Here is a 24,214-nt window from a genome sequence, read left to right on the forward strand (position 1 = left end):
AACAGCATGTATGGTGTGTGCCTGGGAACTGAAGGTGTGTATTTGCTGTGCCACACTTTAGAGACTGCCTGTGGTGAGTATTGAAACTCCCCACGTTCTCCACACGTAATTGTGGTAAGGCAGAGAAAAATCTGTATTTATCCCATCGGGAAAGGTGTTTAGCCTTCTTCAGTGTAAATCCTCAGTTGCAGCATTTCCAGATTTGAATGTTTAATGTCCTCAGTTGTGGTTTCTGGTCTTGCTGGCTTTCCTCTGTGTGTGGGTACCCGTACTCTAGCTACACGTGGATGACAATCGGTCTCACCTCACATGGAAGAGGAGCTGTGTGGTTTCTGTGCTCCATTCAGTGCTTGTGTGTTTTTATGCACTGGCAGCAGGCATGCCAGTTCTTGCCAGTTGTGGGGGTGAATTTTGGGTGCTGTATCCAGACCCTGGCATGGTTTCATTTTGACTAGCTAACATCAGTCAGAGTGCTGCCTCCCTGCCAATATTTTCAGTCATTTTGGAAATGGATGGGGGAAACAAACAAGTGCACAGATCAAACCTGTGAAAGCTGGCACTGGAGAAGAGGACAAACTGTCTGCTGGCAGAGCTGCTGCATTCAGCCAGCCACGCCGGCAGAGGCACGTGGCCCTGGGATTGCAGCGCAGGCTGATAACACACTGGGAAAAGGAAGAGACAAGAAAGAAAATAAGCGGGGGCTAAGCTGTGCTTTAGTCTCAAGTGTAAGTGAGAAGGAGCTGCTATGCTTGAAGGTATTGCCACTTCCTTAGCGCTTGCTTTGTGGCCTGTGCCCATTGCAGGGAGGTGGTAGTTTTCCAGTTTGCTGGACCTGTTTGGCTTTACTGGCAGGCATGCTGGGGAGGGGAATAGGTAGCAGTAAGACAGAATCTGCTCCCATACTACCTCTGTCCTTTTCGTAATGCCTTTCTTATTTCAGGACATCACAAGCAGGAAGGTAGAATAGGTGTCTTATGTCCAGACTGAAATAATGACTTGCATGTTGATGTGATAGCCTTACTCTAGTCCATGGTGCAGGAGGGACGTTGCCATTTTTGAGCCTGAGTAAGCATTTAGGTTAAAGCGAGTGCTGCAGATGTTACCCAGGGTTCTAAAAGGGTGTTTAAAAGGGGTGCCTGGAAGATGAGGATGATGAAATTGGTGTCCACTGTTGCAAATGACAGTCTGCACTGACTTTCTGAAGTCTGCCACAATGACTGCAGGGATGGAGCTAGAGATACAATCTGTCTCTTCTGGCTCATTGTTGAGGGCCTTTGGTAAAGGATCACATTAGAAATGGGTGCAGCACTCTACCCAGTGCAAAGCCAAAGCAGTGTAAATAGCTGACAAGTTCTCCAAAATTTAGTCTGTGTCCTGAATGAAGAGGGAGCCAGAGGAGGAGGAAAACATGATACTGTGTTGTATCCACTGTACACACACAAATGGGTATATTTTACTTTTCCCTTTCTGCCCTGAAATAAATGAAGAAGAGTGAGTGGATTCAGCCTGTGGTAGTGGTATTAGCAGGCAAAGGGTGACAGGGTGGTTTCCTGTCTCGTTTTCCTCATCCATGGGTGCTGCAAGATAGTTTTGACAGGCATTAAAAGATGAAAGAAAGGCTGTTTTGGCTTGGCAGCTGTGGGATGACCTCACATTAATTATGTGTATTTCTTGATAAAGCAGATTCTCGTTAAGGGAACGGACTCATTTAGGCTATGAGGCTTGGTTTTGGCTGGTTTTAACGGTCCAGTCCTGGGTCTGCATGTGACTGGTTATGTCTCTTTCTGCAGATGGAGTTCACTGTCTCACATGTGCTATGATGCTGCTGAACACAGACCTCCACGGCCACGTGAGTATGCACAGCTTTGTGTAGACTGCTCCCATCGACACTATGCTTGGAGCGGGGTGTAGGGTGTGGGGGTGTGGGGTGTGTTCTGGCAGCAGAGTCCCCTTGCTGGTCGCCTGTTCCTAAAGCACCCTTGCAGACAGTAAACAGTGAGAAGACTGCACTCCGAGGTTGTTGTCCTGGGCAGGGCTTTCCAGCATGCCCAGGCCAGTCATGTGTAAGCTGGCATTGTGCCTGGCTTTGCCGTAATGTACGAGGATGCTTCTTGTCCTCAGGCCCCTGTACTTCTGGTGTGCTTCTCATCTTTCCCTGGTTACAGCAGCTGGCCCTGGCCAGGAAGCTGTGGTTGGGATTGACTTCCCCTTACCAGTATGTACAAACATTTGGGAAGGCAGAAGAAAGAAGGGAGGTGAAGAGGTGCTGGGAAGGTCACATGGGGAAAGTGATGTTTGCAGGCATCCATTTGCAGGGGGGGAGAACTGGCGGAACCAGAGTTCTGCTGAGCCAGGGTAATGACAGTTGCGCCCAGAGCCAAGAGAGCGGAAGGGTGTAGGGGCTCTGAGGGAGAGCCCTCTTGTTTCGCCACTGCACATCTCTCCCCACAGCCTGCCCTGGGGGAAGTAGTATTCCAGTTTGAGGTCTCTTAGGACACACTAGTACAGAGTGCCAGCAGCCCCAGGATGTATATTTCAGCACCCATGCTGCAATATGCCTGCAATGCATGGTATTCCCATGCTGACTGGAGGCTTCCTGGTTCCTGGCACCAGGGTGGAGAGAGGAAAACAGGGAGCATGGGCATGATAGTTTGCAGGTTCCTGGCACCAGGGTTGAGAGAGGAAAACACAGGGAGCATGGCATGATAGCTTGCAGTGGCTTCAGCCAGGTGGCTTTGGGGCTTCTGTCTGGCTGAGACCCTGCACTACACTGCCAACAGCTCTTGCAGGAGAGCCCCATCTGGCAGCTCTTACACAGCAGGGGTGGTGCAGTAGAAGGCGGAGGTACCCTGGGTTTGTTTCCAAGGGCTGCTTAGCCCCTGTGGGTGCAGCTCTGTAGTGGGTGCAGGTAATGGTGCCAAGTCTTGTGTGTGCTTCCCCAGGGGTTTTGATGCCCATCTCCCATTAATTGAATGACTTCATCTGAAAATTGTAGAAGCAGCAGGGGAAAGGGAGTTGCAAAAAATTTTCTTATCTGAAGGCAGAGCCTTCCCTGACTGAGGAGTGTGTCACTCGCATGACAGGGTGAGCAGAGGTACAGGAACATGCCTCAGTGCGCCTCTTAGTATACGCCATTTCTCTTGAGCATACCTGAGACTGCACAGGTACCCCACTCCCCAGAATGATGAGCCGCCTGGGGCACCTGCTCTGCAACCTGCCTGGCCTTGCAGTCCAGGGAGGGAGACTAAATGGTTCTGCATCAGACTGACAGCATCTCCTGTTGCTCCCTGCCGTGCTTCAGTGGGCCCTACTGTCTTCATTAGGTACTGGAGTAAACGATCTGGCTCTGACCCATCACTGCTGTTGACGGTTTACATCCGAAGCTAGGATGACCCTGGCTGTTGCAGTGTGTAACTTTGGAGGGGTATCCTACTGGCAGTCATTAGTGTGGTGTTACATGTACACAGCTGTAACTTTTGTCAGACTTCTACAAGTATCTCCTCTCTCTCTCTCCCCCTCTTCCCCTGCCTCTGATTTCCTGCAATTTTGGAGGTGGTCTTATTGTTTTGCATTTTTCCACATAGGTGGTAAGTTGAGCGTTTTTTACTTGGAATGCAACTCCTTGCAGATATATACTAACTGCCTGTTTCCTAACAATGCTCTGGCCGTGATTCTGCTACAGCAGGAAGCAGTTGAGTCACAGGGCTTGTCTACACTGAGCTCCATTTGTTGCTGACATACTGATCATAAGTGTAGACACTTCTATTTCACAATAAGCTCAACTGCTTGTAGGGCAGTCATGCAGCTGCTCTGCCTTCAGTTCACACTTTCCCTTAACTCTTGTAGATGAATTCTTACTTATCCCTTTATTTATCCCTGTCTTGCCACATTTCATTCTATTTGTAGCTAAATCATTTTTTGCTAGCTGTGTCTTGGAGATGCATGCTCGCTTCTCTGCAGGGAGGTCATCACCTAGATGCTAGAGACTGTAAGCTATCTCTAGACTGCCAGGTACATCTTCTAGAACCTGTGTGACACTGTGTGAAGAGGTAGTTTCGGTCCTGGAGCAAAACAGGCATTCCTCTGCAATACCAGTTATCTCAGTGGGTGAAATGAGCCACACTGCTGTTGGTTTCGGTCAGCGTGGGGAAACTGCAGACTGCTGCGCGGAGGAAACAAACAGAAGCAGGCTGCAGTCTGTCACAGGGAGGAAAGAAAGCATTTGCAAGTCTACTACAACAGTTCCAGCCTGCACCCAAAGACGAAATTATGAGCTACGTGCTGCAAGCTTAGCAACCAGAGAGCCAGGGTTACAGCTAGACTGTTGCTGTCAGGAGCCTTTCTGATGTGGGAAGCACTGCATCATTCCAGCATTCCTTCCTGCCTTCTTTCAGCTCGTCTGTGCTGGCCAGAGGCTGTGGGATCTTCCTTTGTAGCTAGATGAGGCTGACGGTCAAGGTTTGCTGGTATTCCATCTCTCCCTCATCACACATTATGGAAAGGAAGTAGTGGATTTGCAGTCCAAGCTGTCATGCAACTGTAACATTGAATGACCTGTATTACTGACTGGTGCCCTAAGAAGGGCTCCACTCCTGTGTTAATTTGGCTCTTGCTAACTGAAGTCACTGTCTGCACACAAAGCTCTTCTGCTGTATTTCTGCAGCCAAAGCATATCCTGACCATGGAGAAGTCATCTTCATCCCCTTCTCACTGGCAGCAGTGGCATCCCCGAAGATACCATGGTCATCACAGGGCCCTGTTTCCCTTCTACTTTTACCCTGTTTCATAGCTCATCCCATGCTGCTTCCCTTTCTGCAGATCTGTCTGGGCTCCTTTTTCACCAGCTGTGTTGTCATTGCTGCCTGCTCACAAGGCTTCCCACATGCCAAGCGTGGGGCTTCTAGCACCTAGGACACCTGGGGGACGGAGTACAGACACCTTCTCTGAGGGGTGATGAGGACTGGGATCCAAGAGCAGTTTAGGGCAGCCTCAATCTTACAAATGGAGCAGTTAAGGTCCTGCATGAACATAGCCATTCCTTTCCTGTTTGTGGCTCAGTTGGGCAACTTGCAGTCTGAGAATTAGACAGAAAGTGAGAAAAGAGAGCAATCCTATGGAAATGTCAAGGCAGCCTCAGCCCATGAATCAGAAAAGGTAATACTTGCTCCTGGGCATTTTACTCCAATTCAAGGCAGTTGCTGCTGGAAGGGAGCATTGGAAATCATAAGGGAAATGTCTGGAAAGGGACTTAGTTGGCTGTTGCCTGATGGTCCACAGCAGGATCAAGTAGAGCTTTTCCATCAGAGACTGGTAGAGCCTCTGGAGACGTGGGAGTGTAAGTCGCCATGCATATGCCAGGGAGCTACATCATCACCCTCTTCATTACCTCTAGTATTTAGCTGTTTTTCTTTTCAGGTGGCTGTGTGGGACTTGGGGTCCAAATGCACTTTCCCTGTCCTGACTACGTTCACACAAGGATGCTTGTCTCTGAGTAATCTTGACAATGCCTTCTTAGTGCTGTCTGCCTTGGACTTAAAGGAGGGCAAGGACATGCAATTCGTCTGATGTTCCTTATTTATGTAATTTTGGAAAACAGCATGAACATGATGCTGTGTTTCTCTGCCATCCCTTCCAGAACATTGGGAAAAAGATGACCTGCCAAGAGTTCATTGCTAACCTCCAGGGGATGAACGACGGCAAAGACTTCCCAAAAGGACTGTTGAAGGTAAGAAGTGAACTGCAGAACGTGGGTTTCGTTTTTAGCGAGAGATGGTTCAAACCAAAACACCTTGCTTCCATTTCCTGAATCTTAATTGTCAAACATGACAAGCAATGGGCACGTTTCTCTTTCCAGAATGTATATAATATGCAGTGTTTATTCTGTGGTTGTCCCTCTTGCCTTCACTTGACTGTGATCAATTCTCTCTGCAGCATGGAGAGGCAAGACTGAACTCTAGTAGGGTCAGCTCCAGAGCTGTCGTTTTGTAAGCTCATCCAGTCATGCCCTCCCAGAGTGCTGTCTCCTGGTTACAATGGACAGAAACAGCCAGTTGGTTCTGGCTGTTGAAGGGCTAATCCTGTGCTCTGCTTATCTGGAAGGTGTGTGTGTCTTCTCATCAAAGGTGCTTTGGGGTTTTCACATTAGAGCAGGAGATGCAATTTCAGATTAGAATGTGTTGTCTGGCACAGGCTGCTTTGCTTCAGGTTTTTTCATTAAGTTTGTGCCAGGAGTTAAATCTGAAGAACAGGGAGGGAGGCTGAGCAGGACAAATCTTGTTTCATTGTGAAGAATAATGAGAATGTTTCATTTCTCTTTTGTCTGATCGCTGGCATGAAACAGCAATCTGTTTGAATGAAGAGAGGAGCGCATACACTAGCGTTCATAATTTATTATTTTTTTTGTAATGGAAATAAAAACGAGAGGTTGCTGCATCTGAGAGCTGACCCAAAGCCTACTGAAGTAAATAAGAAGAATTGCCATCTCTTCTGGAGGTTTTGTTTCAGGCCCGTTGCGAAATGTGGGTGGACCTGCATAGTTAAAAGTAGCAGACTTTGTTTTCTAGTATTGATAGTTTCTTCAGTTTCTCCAGCCTCTTTGGGGACCTTTTTGTTGGACCCTGCTACCTCAGTTCTTACTAAGGAGTTAGGAATATAAACTCAACCCCTTGTTTGTAGATTTAATATCTTTATTTTTTAAATCTGGATAAAGAATCTTTTATCTTCAGCAGCAACACTTAAATTTTTTTCCCAAGGAATCTTATCTCTCAGTCTGCCATAGAGACAGACATGTGTTGAGATTAATTTGCAGGCTAATTACAGCCCTTATTGAATAAATAGGTCTCTAGACTGTGTTTAAATAACCTTTTTGAGAGATGAGAGACTTCCACTGGTGCTCACCTGCTGTTTATTTTCCTGCTGACAGAATTACGCAGCCAGGGTGTATCTTGGTGTTCAGTGCTGACCTGCTAATGCTAAGGCTGCCTGGCTCTTTGCGAGCCCACCCGAAGCAAGGACTGGGGCTCAGGATTTTTTGGATGTAGCAGGATGGAAGGAACCCAGTGTCTGTGTCTCTCCTTGTTTGAGGCTTTCTGCCCTTTTCTGCGTGCTGCCCTGATGTCCTGGGGACAGAGGTGGCACCCAGCCTCAGTCTGTCATCTAGCTTGTCTGAAGATTTGCTGATGATCTGCCCCTTGTTGTTTTAATTCATTAGTGGAGTGAGTGACAGTAATTGTGCATTTCAGTAGCATGTCAGTAGCTACATTGCTGCGTCCACAGCAGCCACCCTGCCACTAGATATGTGATTACAAAGACTTAGCAGAAATTAAATTTGCATTAGTCTCAATAAATTAAATTCACAGAGCCCTGCTTCAACACATCGCCAAAGTGCATATGGCTTGCTGGTGCATTAGCAGTGTAGCTAATGAGCATCGTGAGGCTGCAAACCATCTCCCGGCATCCTTCCCCAGCCGCCTGGGAGAGGAAGGATGGATTCCACAGGGTGGCAGCATGCCCCCGTGGGAGCAAGGTCCGGCGCACCCACTGGTGGCTAATGCAGACCCGTGGGGAAGCAAGTGGGCTTTTCTGCCTCTCCATTCTTTCTGAGTTCCTCTCATGGCTCTGCTGCACCCCTGCATGAAGCTCTGCAACTCTGCCAAGCCCTGTAACAAAACTGAGTGGTGCTGGAGGGGAAGGAAGAGGGGGGAGATCTTACCAAGTGTTTACATCTTTGCAGGTAGTGTTCACCCAGGGCTTGGGAAGCTCTGTGCAGCTTTTACTGTGGAGCCAGATCAGAGAGCCAGGCATGCAAATGCTGCTTGGGCTATCCAGGACAGTCAGCTGACAGGCAGAAATCAAATGCTGCCTTCAATCAATCCCGTCGCCCTTAGTGCTACTGAGCACAGAGTGCAGCCTTTAGCATTTGTTTTGTCTGGATAGGAAAACAGGCCTTCAAGGGGCAGGCATCAGCACCTGAGCAGGGACACTTCTGTCTTCTGTGTGATTTTTTGTAAAAAATTGCGACTCTCCAGTCCCACAATGGAGTCATCTCTTTTTTTAATTATTTTTTTTCCTAACAATAAGGATACTTTGGTAAACACTGTAAGGCCTTCAGGACATGATTCTTGAGAGCAGAGATTTTACTCTAGCTAGAGATGGAAATGAGAAATGCTAATATGATCTTGCTGGCCTTGTGTCTTTCTGTTCATTAACACTGAAAAGAGTTTTGCTTTTGTACACCTGTCTGCACAAAGATTCATCTCTTTTTCTTCCTCATTCCTTTTGTCAGATCTGAGTTTGCTTTTAAAGTTGGGACCCATAAGGGTAAATATGACAAACTGTGATTAAAAGCATGGTTGTCCCCATGGGATCTGCTTGCAACATGCACACATTCAGTACTCTGCTAGGCAGGCAGATATATGTACGTTCCCTTTTATTCCATCTTGGCTCCAGTTTGACTGTCTGTCACGCATCCCATTAATCTGCTGTTGGCTGCTAGTAAAGGCTAGATGCGGAGACAGTAGCCTGATTTCCAGTTACGTACTGTCAGCGCATGACGACCTGAGAGTGGTAGTTTATACGTACTGCAGGGTTCCTGTATGCCTTCAAGCTGGGGCAAATCCTTGTAAATGAGAACCAGCATCCCAAGCTGTGATTCTCTTCTCTGGTGTAAATCAGAAGCATCTATTTCTGTGGACCTGGCTGGTGTAGAAGGTGAGTCAGGTCTGTCAAATCCAGGCAAATTAAGGTTATTGGAAGTGAAATTTTTCAAAAGCAATAAGACTCTTTGAAACTCCTGTCCTTTGACTCTGAGCTGTCTCATCCAAGCACACAAGTAATTTTATATTGTGTCGAGCTGTGATCAGGCAAAGGTGAACCTGAATTTCAGTTTTGATCTTATACTTTCCTGTAGCAAAGGTCCCTTCGTCCTGGTGAGCTGAAGCCCCAAAAAGAGTGCTAAATACTAAGAGCTGGGACTGCCCCTGTTCTAGTTAGTGCAGCAGTACTCTGCTGTAGATCGGCTTGATGCTCGCTCCTAAGACTGATGGTGAATCACACAGTTAACCAGCATTTACAAGTGGAGACAAGTGACAGGTTTACCAGGACTGAGAGAGACAAAGGGACCCAACTGCAGCACTAATCTCCTCAGAGCATATGTATCTGACATCCCAGATTAGCTGCTGCAGATGCTGCTGTGGACACTGAGGGAAGCTGGAGGAGAGGTACAGCACCACCATGAATCAGAGAACCAAACACATCAGAAACAGTTACTCAGTCCAACCTGTGGGTTTTTACCCTAAGAGTTTTGTGATCAGACCATTGTTCATTTATTCCTGTAGAAAGGGAGGCCATGGCTAGGGTCTTCCTACTTGGAAGGGAAATGAAATCAGTCTGGAGCAATGTCAGTAACCTCATGGCTACAGCGCAGGAGTGGCTGATCTGCAGGCTGGTTCCTTCCTCCCGTGCTTACCCTGGCTTTAATCTGGTGCAGTGATACCATCTTCACTCATGATACCCTGGGTTTGCATTATGTGGCCATAGCCTTCTTCAAAGCTGGGCTTCACGGGATTGTCTGGAATGAGGAGGGAATTGGCTGGGGAAGAGCCTGATTTTGGCCATGCACACTCGCTTCGCTTCCTGCAGGTGGTACCATCCCCACTAATGAGGTGCTGGTACAGCTCTGGCCACTGTGTCTTCCTCTTGTCACCTTGTGCAAAGTGTGTAAGACTCCGCTCCAGCAAGGTGGCAGCGGTGAGGCCTTTCTTTGCAAGGAGAGAAAATGTCTGCCCAAGCACACAGAGAGCCTGCAAAGAGTCATCACCTCTGAGGAAATGGATCCCTGTTTTTGTTAGGCACCGTCCCGGGAAGGGTGCTGTGTCATTAGTCTGTGTGCTAAGTGCCGCCTACCCACATTGTCATGCATAAGTAAGTGTCCCCTGCATCTGCTGTGTCCAAGGTGCCTCATTCATGGAGCAAGGGCATCACCCAGCCCCTGATGTGGGCTGACTCTGGTGGCTGTGCTGCCCCATGACATGAACACTGGATGTGTGGGGGTTGTACCTGGCTGTGTGTCTTCTGGCAGGAGGTGGTAGCTCTTTGCTGACCCATCGTGTTGTCAGCTGCTCCGTCATGCTGAGGGATCTGAGATGCTGTGCGGGGACTTGGCTAGAGCCATCGCAGCAGGGGCTGCTGATGGAGGTTGTGCTGTCAGGGAGCTTTCCCGTCATGCTGAGGGACCTGGGATGCTCTATGGGGACTTGGCTAGAGCCATCCCAGCAGGGGCTTGTGATGGAGGTAAGGTGCCAGTCCTGTGTAAAAGATCTGCTTTTACTCAAAGGTTGTGTTTTGGCTAGGCTTTATCTCCTGGAGAAACACTGTTAATGAAGTGACCAAATCAAGCGTGAGCTGCTGGTGCTGAACTCTTCTGAAGAACCAGTCTTCCTTAATATCCTAAATGATCTGAATTCTTGATCAGGATTGCTGGGATATGCAATTTCCTATATAAGCTGCAAGGTAGGGTTTATCTCATTTTGCTGTCAGTTCCCTGCACTTTAATTAAGGACTTAATTTTTTTCCCCCAACTTTTTCTGCCACCTCTCTCTTTTTTCCCCCTTTTCTCCCCTTTTCCCCCTTTTTTCCGTTCCCCCTTCCCCCCTTTTTTCAACACCCCCCCCTTTTTCCCCTTTTTCTTTTTTTTCCTTTAAAAGCCCTCCAAAGCAAACACTCAATTTAAAGAGAATTACTGGCATCTTACTTCATCCATTCCAATTTCAGGTATTTAGCAGAGAGAAGGGTGGCTAAGTCCCCCCACCTCCCCTCCATTTACACGGAGGAAATCACACTAATCAGACTGCTGTGTACACCCTAATTGCTCTCATCTGCAGTCTCTGCACTACTTTCATTTCATGGCCAAGGTTCTTCAGCAGGGAATTCCCACCTTCCTGCCACTGCTGAATGGAGACGGGAGCGTGATGAAATCGAGGAGATGGGGGCGCGTGGCAGCATGCCAGAAGAGCCCCAAGAGGACAGCACTGACTGCTGGAGCGCCCTGCTGCAGTGGGCACAGAGAGGGGTCAGAGGGGACCAAGTGTCTCTGCTCTGCTAAAAAAGCCAGAGCTCTGCTTGGTTAGAGAGATTGCCTCCTTGTTTCTCCCCAACATGAAGTTTTCCTGTTAAAAATATATCTGTTGGGATAATGTTTCTAGGGCAGCCATTTCTTATCTGTTTGAAATGAAAGATTGCTGAAGACCCCTTTCAGCTGCTAGGAGACAACAGAGTCCAATCTGGCAGTATAAAAGTCAGGGAATGCAGGATAAAACCATTAATCCTTGTCTCAAACAGTTGTTTGCAAAAGCATACTTTTACTCTCCAAAGACCCACAGAGTTGTAGTGACTGAAGGGAACACCTGGCTTGTCTTCACTCCCCTCCGTCCTCAGCGAGGACCTTCTTGCTGCGATAATCTTTGTTTCTTCAGCTTGTGATTTTTTTGGGGTGTTGTCATTTGTCTTGTGTAAGAGTAATAACCAGTTAAAGCATGCCTGTGCAGAGCTGTGCATTAAACCAGGTTATGATGGTGCATGCATTGCTTTGGGTCCCATGAATAACGGAGATCCTGACATCCCCCTGTCCCGTTGATATGCAAATGCATTTTCTTTTTGAGTTCCAGAACTTGCTTCAATGCATATAAAGAGAAAACCCCAAAATCTATGCACTTCTCTCAAGTGAAATAAGTCCAGATACTGTCTTGAGGAAAGCAATGTAAGATAATAGGAAAAATCTAGTGCTTTCCACAAACTCTCTGTCCCTGAGCGGGCAAAGCAGAACTTCAGGAAAGGCTTAACACATAAAATTTTATGATGGTGATCCAGGAATAAGGATTCCTCTGTGTGGTCTAGGGGTGGTACTAGGGATTGCTTATTTTGATAGGAGGCAGGCGTTTCAGGATGGGCTTTTCTGCTTTCATGATCTCTATTTCTCTGAATTATTTTTGCTCCCCCAACCTTTCATCTCTTTGCTTTCTGATTGTTATTCAAAAGATCTCACCTAGCCCACCAGGCTTTTGTGTCAGCAAGGAGTGAAACCCAAGCAGGGTAAGCTAAGAATTTCCATTACTACTAGCTGCAATTACGTGGCTCAATACCAGCCTCCTAATGAATGTTTAGGGGGTTAATTTTCATCTGTGGAGGCAAGGTCTCAGTTGTGTCTCGTCCGGGTTGATCAGGCAAGTGAATCATTTGATGTTTGGCTGCTTCAGTCTGTCAGATAGCCAAGGCTGTCAGTTTTCCCCTGGTTTGACAGAAATGCTTAGTAGCGGCTCCTGAGGATGAATGTCATTGTTCAGAGCTTCCCATTTCTTGTGCTGTCAGTGTGGAGGATACAGACTGGTAGTCTCCAGGAATGATGTGCTTTGCCACTTTAAATGAGGAATTTTGGGCTCTTTTCGAGTTGGGAAATCTCTAATACAATGTCACACATACATTTTGGTCCCTATGACATATTACTCCCACCTCCATGTAGGTAGAAAACAAATTCTGAAAAACATTCTTTGATCTTCCACCCACTGATCTGCTTGAAATTTAAGTTCTGTGCTGCAACTCAAGGGAAGGAGGAGTAGGAATATAATTTATACCATATTTAAAAAAAAAAAAAAAAAAAAAAGAGAAGAGGAGAAAACATTACTTTCACCCATTTTAGAATTATTGCTGTATAAAACTTTGGTATTTCTTCCTTCTGTTTGTCACCACACTTTTCAAATGCTATCGGACTGTAGTCTTTCTGACCCAATTACACTGTTTTCTTTCAAGCAAGAGCGCTAGGTTGCTCCTTAAAATTTTATTAACCACCCCCACCCCCCCATGATGTTAAATGGAACATTTAATTTCTTTCTGAGGCCCTGCTTCCTTGGGTGACGAAGTATTTGTAAGATCCTGGTACAAACATGGGGCAAATCCAAGCCACCCATTTTCTCCCCTGCTGTCAGATGGTTTCTGGCAGGAGTCATGAGGCTTAGGAAGGATTTATTTTGTTTTGCGGGCAAGACAGCTGAACATCACTCCATAGATACGTGCATTAGTGGAGCAAAGCAATGTTAGAGGTCATACCTGTTTCCCCCCCTGAAGTTGCTCTTTCCATGGTGCAATGCTTGCAAGTGCAGGTGACACCCATGTGAAACCTGTGTGGTTCTGAGCAACCTTGATTCCTTCGCCTCTTCCCCCTCCCCTTTTCCCTCTTCCCCCCTTTTCCTTTTTGTTGTTGTTGTGTTTGCTGTCTGAATCAGAGGGAAGCATTGAAGGCTGGTTGTTTTTCTGTTTTTATGCACATCTCTGCAGGAGTGCTGGCTGGTGAGGGGTTTATTTTGGTGCTGTTGACTCTTAAATGTGCTCACTGCAGGGACAGAGGCAGGGCTTGTGTGCAGCTGATCTGAGAGAGTTGGTGGCTTTGCACCAGTGCTTGGCTCATCTCCCTGTGAGTTTCTGTCACAGCCATGGAGAATTTTGGGGTTTTAGTGCTTTTATGGATCTGTTCGAGGTGCTCCTGTTCTCTGTAGCTACATTTGGCAGCTTTCACTTAAGGAAATTGGTGGCCTGTGTTAGCTGGTGCCTACTATCTGGTTCACTTAACTTCTGTCAGCTCTATAGAGAGTAGACTATAGTTCCTAAAATGAGGATTGCAAGAGGAGAAACTTTTTCCCCTGGAGGCTGTAGTGCTTTGCTAGGAAATGCAGCAGCTAGTCAGTGACACAGAGCTGTTTTCAGATACTGTGAAGAAAATGGAGATGGGTAGTGGCATCTTTTCAGTTGCAGTGCTAATGAGGATGAAGGGGGCATGGTTTCTTTGCATCCCTGGTGTTACCAAAGAGCTTGTCTTCATTAAACCTATTTTCTCCCAGCATTCTCAGCAAGACACTTACCTTAGAGGGCTTTCTTTTGGCTCAAGGTGTAGCATGGATCCCAGAGAGGTACAGTGAAACCAGGATCGATTTAGTCTTTCACTAGCCAATATGGTTTTGTTACTCTGCTCACTTTTAGGCTCTTACTGATGTAAAAAGTCAGTACTAAAACTTTGTGTCTGTGACCATAAGCTAGTGGGCTGTGAATGCGCTTTTAGCCTGCTTCTCATGTAAAGTAAAACATACAGACTTGAGTTGCACTCATGGGGTCATGGGAGCAATGCCTGTTTTCCTGGTGCTATGAGTTGATGTGCTTTGCTTCCTGGTTGTGGTGGTCTAAGAGCACACGCTTATGTAGCTACAGTAGCCTAGTTGACATGGGATAGCTTTCTGGGCTGTAGTAATTTGACTGCTTTCCATTGTAAGGATTGCTTTCCATATTGTAAGAGAATCAGTCATCCCCAGAGATTCCTTCAGAGCCTGTAGTACAGGTGTATGTACTACAATATAAACCATAACAAAATAAAAGATTCTTTCTTGAGGACATCAACAGATGTTTTTTGCTGGTAAATTCAGATTGAGATAAACCCCAGCATCTCCATGAATGTCTGGTATATAACGTACTGTGGTTGGTGGAGAATAGGGGTCTGTCATGGGGAAATGTAGGTGGGTAATTTTGGTTAATAATTTTGCATTTTTCTGTCAGTATCCATCATTCTCCCACCGTACCTCTTGTTACCCTGTTAGGGTTCCTGTTGACCTCGTTGCTTATGCATGTAGAAATGAAGTCGTTGCTCAAGTATTTCTGCTGTTTACAGGGATGGTAGCTGGAGACATTTAGATTTAATGTTGATTGTCAGCTCCCCCTAGTCAGCACACCTCAGAAGTCATTATCTTAGGAACGTCAGTTCAAGAGTTTTACTGTTGATCAGTTATTAAGCTCTAGTTCTGTAGCCATCGTGTATGAGTAGCCTATCCAGAAGAATTAACTTTCCCCTCCCTGTCCTTTTTGGGGAGAAAAAAAAGCCCCAAGAATGAAGGAAGAAGGAAAGCAATGTTACGGAAGATGTAATGTTGTTTATTTAACAAGCAGTATTTAATAGCAGCATTAAATAGTGCCGCTTTTCTATGCTACACCAATATGTTACTGGCTTTTGAGTGTATATTTTGGGTAATCGATGTGTGTGTGTTTACATATCTGGTTGGCTTTTGTTGGTATTTTTGTCACTGGGATCAGGCTTAAGTGATGCTAATGAATTTGTGCGGCTTTGTGTGAAGACACAGAGTTCTTCAGACACAATAATGTGGTCCTTGGGTTTGGTCCCTAAAAGCCAGTATTGGATTTCACTTTGAATTCCACAGCTTTTCTTCTTGTGTTTGTTGATTTGCTGAATTATGTTAGGAGGACCAAGCAAGGACTGAGTACATTTGGCCTCCCAGGGAAACTTGACCCGTGGGAGGAAGAGATGGGAAGGAGCTCATTGCACAGTAAGTTGGAATGGCTACCTGTGGGTGATGTAGTCTGCCGTAGGCTGACAAGTTTTTGGGTGGTTTAAAAGGGTGAGATGGAAGGAAGAGTAGAGACTCTGGTTTTCCCCTCCTGCATTTGTTCTGGCCCAGGTTTCAAATCCCTCTGCTGGTTTATGGTTTCCTCCTTAGAGTAGGAAGGGACCCTAAATAGGCTCGCCATCCTTCTAGTCACCCCAGTAGTGTCACTGGGTTGTTCAGGCTAAATATTGACTGAATATCTACATTCTGCGCCTTTCCCACCACCTCTTTGCTGGCCTCTGATCAAGGGGAAGGTCATGGCTTCTGGACACACCCGGAGGGTCCCCAGGGTGTGGACAGCTTTTGTTTTTCTGGTGTTGCACAGCCATTTCAGCCCCTCTGTAAAAAAATCCCTTCTGTTCCTCTATTTATGTTAACAACCCACTTCTCCCTCAGAAATCCCTGTTGCTCAGTTACAGACAGAAATCAATTCTGTGTGCATACTAATTTCTAAAATGGTGGGCCTTCTCTAATGTTGAAGAGTGGTCTTTTCCCAGAAGAAGATAGTCACTGTGTACAGAGGGCTGCTGGCTCAGTCAGGAGTACAGGGCTGTATTATCACTTGCAGATGAAAATCAGGGGCACTGGTGAAATCTGAGCTGAATCCCTGAGCTGAAGACATTTAAGACTTCAAAAGCATGATCTCAGGAGGCTCTGTCTTTTGGAGCGCGTAAGCTGAGAAGTGTTTTCCATACTCCTTTGGGGGGGAAAAAATAAAATTGAACAAGATGCAGCGTGTCACCCTTGGCGTTTTGGACTGCTGCTCGGTTACAGCTGAATGCAGACCTGTTCCTGTCCTGCCTGAGGATCTCCTAATCTTAGCTCAGTGGATGCTAGGTGAAGAGCTGGCACACTTAGCGGCAATGGTAGTGCGCTGTGGGCAACAGAAGAGAAATGTTGCGCTGATTCAGTCTAGCTTGTGTTTAATAATGAAATTGGTCTGTGTAATTCACATTGGCCTAGGTCTGTGTGTGATATTTAGGGAATATAATTATTTCAAATGTGTTGAGGGTGCTTGGGGAGGTGGCCTTATAAATCTGAGAGCAAGAATAATCTGCTAGGCAGGGGCCTGCTAGGATAGGGAGTGATTTGTGGCCATTTATATAGCACCTGTCGGGACCTGCTGCTTAGCTCCTCTGGAGCTGTTTGATTGCACTGAGAATTTCCTCTAAGAAGCTATTTTCTTTGAAAAGCTTTTCCACTAGCAGTGGATAATTTCATATGGGTTAAGTAACATAAAACCTTTTCTGGGAAGTGGCACAAGTAACTTGGAGCATGCAATTGCTTGTTGCCAGAGAAAAAGGGTCCTCTGTTCCTGCAGGTACCCCCTAGCAATGACAGGTTTGTGTAAAAAAGCTGGAGCATGCTTGGGATTTGATCTTAATGTGTGAGGTGGGGGCAAGTGTCCTGACTGTCATGGAAATGAAAATGCATTTTGCATGTTTGCCAGGTGGGAAGAAGTATGTACCTCAGGCAGAACAGACGCAGGATCTGTGGGGAATCAGAAGTTTCTCACCCCAGCAACAGCTTTTATATTGATATTTAGGCTCCTTGTTCCCAGTTCCACTGACCATTGTCCTTCAGCATGGTCCACGCCTATTACAGTCTGTGAGAAGGGTTACACCTGTAGCATCCTTGGGGGTAACACGAGCACAGGGTGACTGCTGACTGAAAGGCTGCTGCATACTGGGGAGGCAGCAGTGTCTTTTATGAGCAAAATGCACCTAGGACCATAATGTGACTGTCTAGCCATTTGCCCACTAAGGATGTAAATGTGTGATTGCAAGATGCTTGAGAAGGTGTAACCAGAGGGAAAGCCCACTCAATTAATCTACTTCTTATCTCCTCCTGGGTGCTGTTTTGCACGTGACATAGAGTGAACAAACTGTATCTCTGCCTCAGCATGGCTTGGTTGACGCTGAACAGGACTCGGACGTGCATGGGGGCCAGAGCCCCTTCACCCAGCTTTCAGCTACCCAGTGTGTTTCAGCACAGGACATTTGCGTTGGTGTGCCAGGGCAGCGGCCCCTCGTCCCTGGCCGCATGCACACACTTGCAGGTCCATGTGCATGGTGGTGGGAGTGGGACAGGAGGCTCCAGTGTCCTCCCAGAGTGCTGGCCTGGCCCTGCCTGGTGGGCTGGCAGCATGGACAGGCTGCTGAACCTGTGGTGTTAGCCTGCGGTGAGGTCCCCGTGCTGTGCAGCCTTCCAGCTCCTCATGCTTGCTCTGCACAAGCTGTTTGCCTCTTCTGAGTTTGGGATGATGGGATCATCCACTTCTGCCCCGGTGCAAGCTGCTCCACCTGCCCCCGGTGTGTGCTGGCAGCTGCCAGGACCCCGTGCTGGTGCTGAGTGCTGAGCAGAGCGGAGATCTCTCCCTCTCATCGGAGCAGGTTGCCATGGCAATGCACAGTCTGCTGTGCTCTGGGTCTCCAGGAGCCAGAAATGATGGTGCTTTTGCAACACTGAGGTAAACATCTCTCTTTTGCCTTATATAGTGCATCCACCCCTGGTAAGAGCACCACCTGCCATTGGCGTCGGCCTCCCCATGCCCCGTGCGTGGGGGGAAACGTGCCTGGCCTGCGGAGCTGGGCGCATGCGGGTTGGGATGGTGCCTGCAGCGTGCACGCGCCATGGGCAGTAGCCACCCCAGCACCGGGCAGTGTGGGTTTCCTGCAGGGGAGGAACAGATTGCCACTTGGGAACAGCATGGCTCACAGGGTCAGCTGGCCAGAGCGTGCGGTTTGCTCATGGCGGGCTATGGCTACAGCTTTCCTGGGTGCTGACAGGGGGAGATGGGTCCCCAGCTCCTCGCTCGCAGCTTTGCCACTGGTTTGTGCTGGTGAGCTTGGGAGAGCCATCTCTTTTTCCCCTAAGCCCCTCTTAGTGTCAAAGTTGTCTTGCTCCCCCTTGCCCCCTGGGAAGGCACCCCAAGGACTCAGTCTAGCGAGAGCAAACGCTGAGAGTTGTGGAATTATGCTGGGGCATCTCTCTGGGGCTTGCCAGAACTTTGTTATAGTGCTGTGGGCTTTCACTCGTTTCTCCAGTGCTTTGGGAATCCATCGGTATTTCTCACATCCAGAAGCCTGTAGCTGGCAGGTGATCGAACACTCTTTTTATGGTGTCCTTTGTTATTGCAGGCAGTAATGAGCATGGCAGGCTGTTGCAGGCAGGGAAGTGTGGCTGTGTGAGCTGAAAATGAATCTCTTGCTTGATCTGCTAGCATTTGTTCCAGGATCTTTCTCTCCACCTCTTTCCGTCTTGCTGTTGTGTGTGTATGAAGGGAGAGTCGATGCTAGAGAGAGGAGTGGAGCAGGGGAGGAGTTTCTATCAATCAGCCTCTTCGTTTTCTTTTTCTCGCCCCCCCCTCCAGTGACGTGAGCAATGCCTGGAACAATCAGGCAGGCTCCAAACAGTGTGCCTGAAGATGCTGGAGAAAACAGCCTAGTGCGCTTTAAGCAAACACTGATTGCTTGAGCCTGGGCTCTCCAGACATAACCTTTCCCAACTCCTCTGCAGGGGACTGGGGAGTGCCATTAGCTTTCTTCTTCCCTATCCCGCACACTCACTTTTGGAAATGATTGGAGTTAACAGTGTTCAGAGCACCAGCAAAGTCCGGGTGAGAGCCTCAGGTTCGGTGAAATACTCACGAGAAGAATCTCTTTGGCGGCAGTCCCATCGGTCAAAATCTATGAAAATCTCCAACTCCTCTGAGTTTTCTACTAAAGAAAGCAAGGTAAATAACTAAGTATTCATTGTGTTTCTCTTGGCTAGGAGTGGAGATGTTGTTACTGAAAAGGTTACCCTCTGCAGGAATTAAGGGCTCTGGATGATCTGCAGTGATCACAGAATTGCTGTCAGGTCAGAAAATAATCTCTAGATTTGAGGAGAGACTTGAAGGTGAAAAAGGTCTGGTGTGTGATAGTGATCGAGTCTTAGAGGAATGCCCTGTCACTGAGCTTGGTGCAATAGTAAACAGTGAAAACTTGCTAGTGGGAATGCTAATCGAAGCTCTGCTCTTGGGAAAGGTGCCAGGGTTGGCAAGTGATGCCCTTGGGATTAGCTGTTTAATGGGAATGGTTTTCTATAGAAAAATAATTTTTGCTCCTTCTCTGCAGCTCTGTGGTTTAGTAGGTGTGGGTGCTAGTTGTCTCAATTACATGCATGATTAAATGTTGCTGTCAAGTATTTATTAGGAAGGCATCACTTATGCATTTATAGGAATACATTAGTGTATTGTAGCTAGCAGTCAGTAGCACAGGCTATGCCCAGATGCTACAGTGGCTGCGTGCAGCATCTCCTTGCCCAGCCCAGTTGTTCGGTTCCTAGGCAAACAACTGACACTCCATGCAGTATCTCTTTCCTCATTCCTTGCTCCTGCTCAGTAACTGAGAGGCACTCGGGAAGCTCTGGCAAGAGCTTTAATAGCCATCTCCCTCCCCAAAGGTGCTCCGTGACTCCAAGGGTTGGATGAACTTTATGCAGTGACTGAATATGCCTCTAATTTCATTCCTGCTGCAAATTAATTCTGCCTTGGGATTAGAAGATAAAAACATTAGTAAAGGTGTGTTCAATGAAGCTGAAATATTTCAGAGCATCATCCAAAGGCATTTAACCATGTCTTTTATCCATGTGCATACAAACAGGCAGGCACATGCATGCATCTTCCTGTGCTGTCCCTTCCCTAAATCTTTTATCTGTCCTGAGAGAAACCTCGTCTGCTATGGTGAAAAGATCCCAATGCTGCACAGTAGTTCCTGGCAGATCACTCTCTGCTGGCTTACAGGTTGTATGGTATTTCAGTGCCTCAGCTGCAGAGTCTTAATCAAAGAATAACGCAAATAGGAATAAAGTATTTTATTCAGGCCCATTTCAGGAACCTCTGTTTTGGGGGCCTTATTAACCATAACTAAGAAATGGTGTACTGCTGAGGTTGTGGCAGAGAAATGGCATGGCCATCATTCTCAGGCTGTTGCTGATGCAGTATCTGTTACTCCAGCAAATGCCAGAGTAAAGTCTGCAACCTGATTTTGTGATCGCTGTCACCCTAGGCATGGGAATAATCACACTGTATTCAATGGGAGGATTTCTGTACGAGAAGTCTCTGCATATGATGGAAACTGGGGTCTTTTGACATTGGGTGAATCACTTATCACTTAAACTGCTGTTCCCTCTGCCAGGCTTTGTGTCCACTGTGTATGCATAATGTAACATCCTCAGGGCAGAGACTTTCCCCCAGGAATGGTATGTGGTACAGTTAGTTAGCTACTGCAGTGATGAACGCACTGTGTTCGTCCCTCTGTGGGATTCATATTTCTGCCTCCTGAGTGTAGGCTGCTGTGTGAAAGATGCCCACTTCTGCCTAGCTCAGTAAGTTGGGAAGCATACTGCAGCTTTGGTTTTGTTTGTAGTGCTGTTTGCTTATTTCATACAAAGGCATTTGTATCTGTGGAACATCTAAGACCCGTAAAAGCTGTGTTACAGAGGGACTGAGAAGATCCCTGCGTGCCCATCAGTGATGCCTGCCCACTTGACGAGATGACAAGCAGCTCTGGCACTGATTGGTTTTGTGATTTTGGGCAGCCCTGTTCTTCCCATATGTCTGTTCCCCGTCTGTTCTTTGTCTGCCCATCTATTTGGCTAAGATGTCACTGATTTAGAGAACTGATTTATATTTGAGCTTTAGCTTTCTGTACTGCTGTGCTGGTGAAAGAGACCTGGAAGTTGTTGCCAATGTGTAGTGTGGCAAAGGTCTTTTTATCAGTCTAAGTCTGTGTGTGTGTGTGCTTGTATATCACCTCTTACAGAATGTCTTCAGTTCTAGGCTGGGCTTTCTGGACAGTGATGCCATGTAGATCCCCTCAGTCTCAAGCAGGGTTTGATTTGTAGACTTGTACTCTTCCATATTTCTGTGCGTGTGTTTCCCCCTTTGTGTCTGGACTGCCTTATATTTCATCTGCTCCTCATACAAACTCATTAACAATGCTTGAAACCTATTTCCACAACTGCTTCAGCTGACTCAGGGCAGGAGACAGATTTAACCCATTTGTGCCTCAGGAACATACTCTGATACTTTGCACTTAGGTGACTCAGCCTATTTTGCTGAGCTAGAGAGTGTCTTATATCCTCATACTCTAGCCAGTATGAACAAAGCACCAACATGGTGCCTGCTGCCAGTGTTAAAGAAGCTAGGTAGCCTGAGGACTTTTCATCTTGAAAAACATCAGGTAGTACTTCTGTGCGCACATACACACACACATGCACCCGTGCATATGCAGGGTGCACTAGGTAATGCGTCCTCGTTGTGTGTTATAGGCAGGTATCACAGCCTCAGGCCAGCAGGAGAACCTGCAAAAAGGATACCCAGGCTGTGTGCAAGGTGAGTCAGAGGACCTTAGAATCGTCTGTGTGACCCGGTGTGCTCAGCAGTCTCTCCTCCTGACAGACTGTTTTCCTGCAGCCATGGACTGAATTGCAGAGTGCCTGTGCCTGTCCTGCCTGCAAATGCACAGGGCCAATAAAACGATTTCTGAAATAGGCTGTGTAGGTGCTCCACTATCAAGAAACACTTCTCTCTAGCCTTTCCTCTGTTTACCCATAATAATTCAGTATGCTGCCTTTACCAGTAACACTGATGAAATACTCCAGCAAGTACAGAACAAATCTTTTCTAGCAATCCCCATCGATCAGTTTAATAGAGGACACATTTCTTGTGTGGCATTAATTTCTTGGCTCTCAAGAGCCCCAGGTAACCATCCTTTTCTATTTTGTGATGATGTATCTGGTACAATCTTTCCTTTCTTTTTTCTCCTCCTCCCCCTCCCCCCCTGTCTCCACACAAACCAGATTTTTAACAGAGGAGTTTCTCCTAGAAATGTTCTCCTCCAGTTGGTGACGCACTTGAAATTCCCTGGGTGAAATGATCTTCTTTCCTTCCCCCTAAAACATTCCTATCAACCCTATCTCCACCCACACCAAAACAACATTCATCAGTTCCATATGCTGCTGAACAGCTCTGTGCTGTTTTATGAGTAATGTGTGCCAGCTTGTTAGAAGGACGTTTGTTGTACAAACCAGTGGAATTTGAAATTGAGAGTGGTGTCAGCAGACATGCCATGCCGTGCACTAACCTGCAGGCTTCTTGGGGTACTATTCTGGCATCCTTGCTGCATCCACATCAGAAGGGGGAATATGCATGAGACATGGGGGGCATGTGGGCTTTGAGCCTGGCAAGGAGCTAACAGGCACTCAGTGATCAGAACCCTGATCCTCGCCTCACCAGGTGTTACAGATCTGTGCATGAGGACAGGAGAAAATTTCAAGATTTGGATTTTCAGGGAAGATGGCGTATAGGAGACGGTGAAGTAGTGTAGATCTGGATGCAGGCAACAGTTCTGGAGGGAGGGTCAGCCTTCAGGTAATCACCTAAACAGCACACTGGGAGTGGTATATAGCAATGTGTCTCACCCCATCCAAAGCTGGCAGCAGGCAGTGACACAGAGACAGACACTGGTCCAAAGGATGGGCATATTAACACCTATCAGGACTGCGTGCAGACATCTGCAGGGTCTAGTATCTGTTGCCTCATTTACCTGTTTTATTTTTGTAGGGTTCTGCTACCTTTTCCTCCTTCCTATAAACAACCGTGCCTGACTGTGTGCTGTGGTGCCAGGGACAGAGCTGATGAGCTGATGCTGAGTGACTGGGAGAGATGCTGAACTTCCGACTGAGTACTTCTGGCTGCAAAGGCTGAGCATGTCTTTGCCCTAGGGTGTGACTGGGACTTCCTTGGCTGCCTGGGATCAGCTGTGCTGCTGCCAGCTGGAGGTGAAGGAGGAGTGTCCCCAGGCAGGGCTTCTTCTGACAGTGGCTGCAGTGGAGGGTGGCAGAGAGCACAAGTGCATCCCTGTCCTGGGGGCAGCAAAAGCCACCTGGCGCATCTCCTGTTATGGTCAGATGGTCATTCCCCCAAGGATGACTCCAGAAGTCATGGTGGAACTGAGTGTAGGTGGAGAGCCTAGGAAACAAAGACTAGAGAAGACAGGTTCATTCCTGCTGACTCTTTGAACTCAGTTTTGGTTTTGGCTGTTTACCAGCTCACATCAGGCATTTCTGGCTCCTTCTCCTTTGTGCATGGAGGAGGTATAAAAAATATCCGTCGTGTATTTCTTTCCCTCTTGGCAGGTTTTTCTGAATGGGCTAGTGTGTACAGAAAGTCAGTAGTCTGCTTCAAGAACCAGCCCCTATGTTGCCTTTCAAGGGAAGGGATCACATGGTCCCCTGGGACCTCTTCAGCATCTTGCACCCTACCAGGCTTGGGAGATCCTGTGCCTACTTGTTACCTAGATGATTTACCAAGATGAATATCTGGGTAATTTGTTACGTCTTTGTCCCTGTGGGCGCACCTGGTTGTACCTTTCTTTCGTTCACTGCTTCTGCATGCTGAGGCTGACTCACACAGTCGGCAGTCGGCAGGTGCCGAGAACAGCCTGTTTAAATGGGTCCAACGGTTTGTGCATGTGACAAGATTTGGAGGGAGGTGAGGATGGCAAGTGACCTTTTTTTTCTTGGCAGTTTTGTAAAATAAACAGGAGTTTTCAGAAGCACTGACTGCATAGTTTTGCTTCTCTTTACAGTTGGAATAAAAGTACCAAGTGGTGAGAGCTTGTGAAAACCTGGATTTGTAGTTCATCTACCTGTTTAACAGGGGGAAAATAGGGATGGAATTCCACAGCTTCTTACAGAGTTACAGGCTAGAGAAAGAATCTGTAAGTTTCTTA

General features: G+C 47.2%; 1 protein-coding gene across 10 annotated transcripts in view; it reads left to right on the plus strand.

Annotated features, from left to right (window-relative positions):
• Positions 1–24,214, plus strand: part of LOC102056638 (PH and SEC7 domain-containing protein 3) — a 140,467-nt gene that overhangs the window by 67,369 nt on the left and 48,884 nt on the right. For 7 of the 10 annotated variants that reach the window (XM_027816141.2, XM_055698778.1, XM_055698776.1 and 4 more), the window contains 2 exons: positions 1,791–1,849; positions 5,636–5,725. In XM_027816141.2, coding sequence (XP_027671942.1) covers positions 1,791–1,849; positions 5,636–5,725 — 149 coding nt within the window. Of the gene's footprint in view, positions 1–1,790; positions 1,850–5,635; positions 5,726–10,349; positions 10,510–18,938; positions 19,171–24,214 lie in introns of those variants that run through there. The other 3 variants (XR_008730198.1, XM_055698775.1, XM_055698779.1) reach the window with 3 other exon arrangements.

The sequence above is a fragment of the Falco cherrug genome, chromosome Z, assembly GCF_023634085.1.
Source record: "Falco cherrug isolate bFalChe1 chromosome Z, bFalChe1.pri, whole genome shotgun sequence".
Lineage (NCBI taxonomy): Eukaryota > Metazoa > Chordata > Aves > Falconiformes > Falconidae > Falco > Falco cherrug.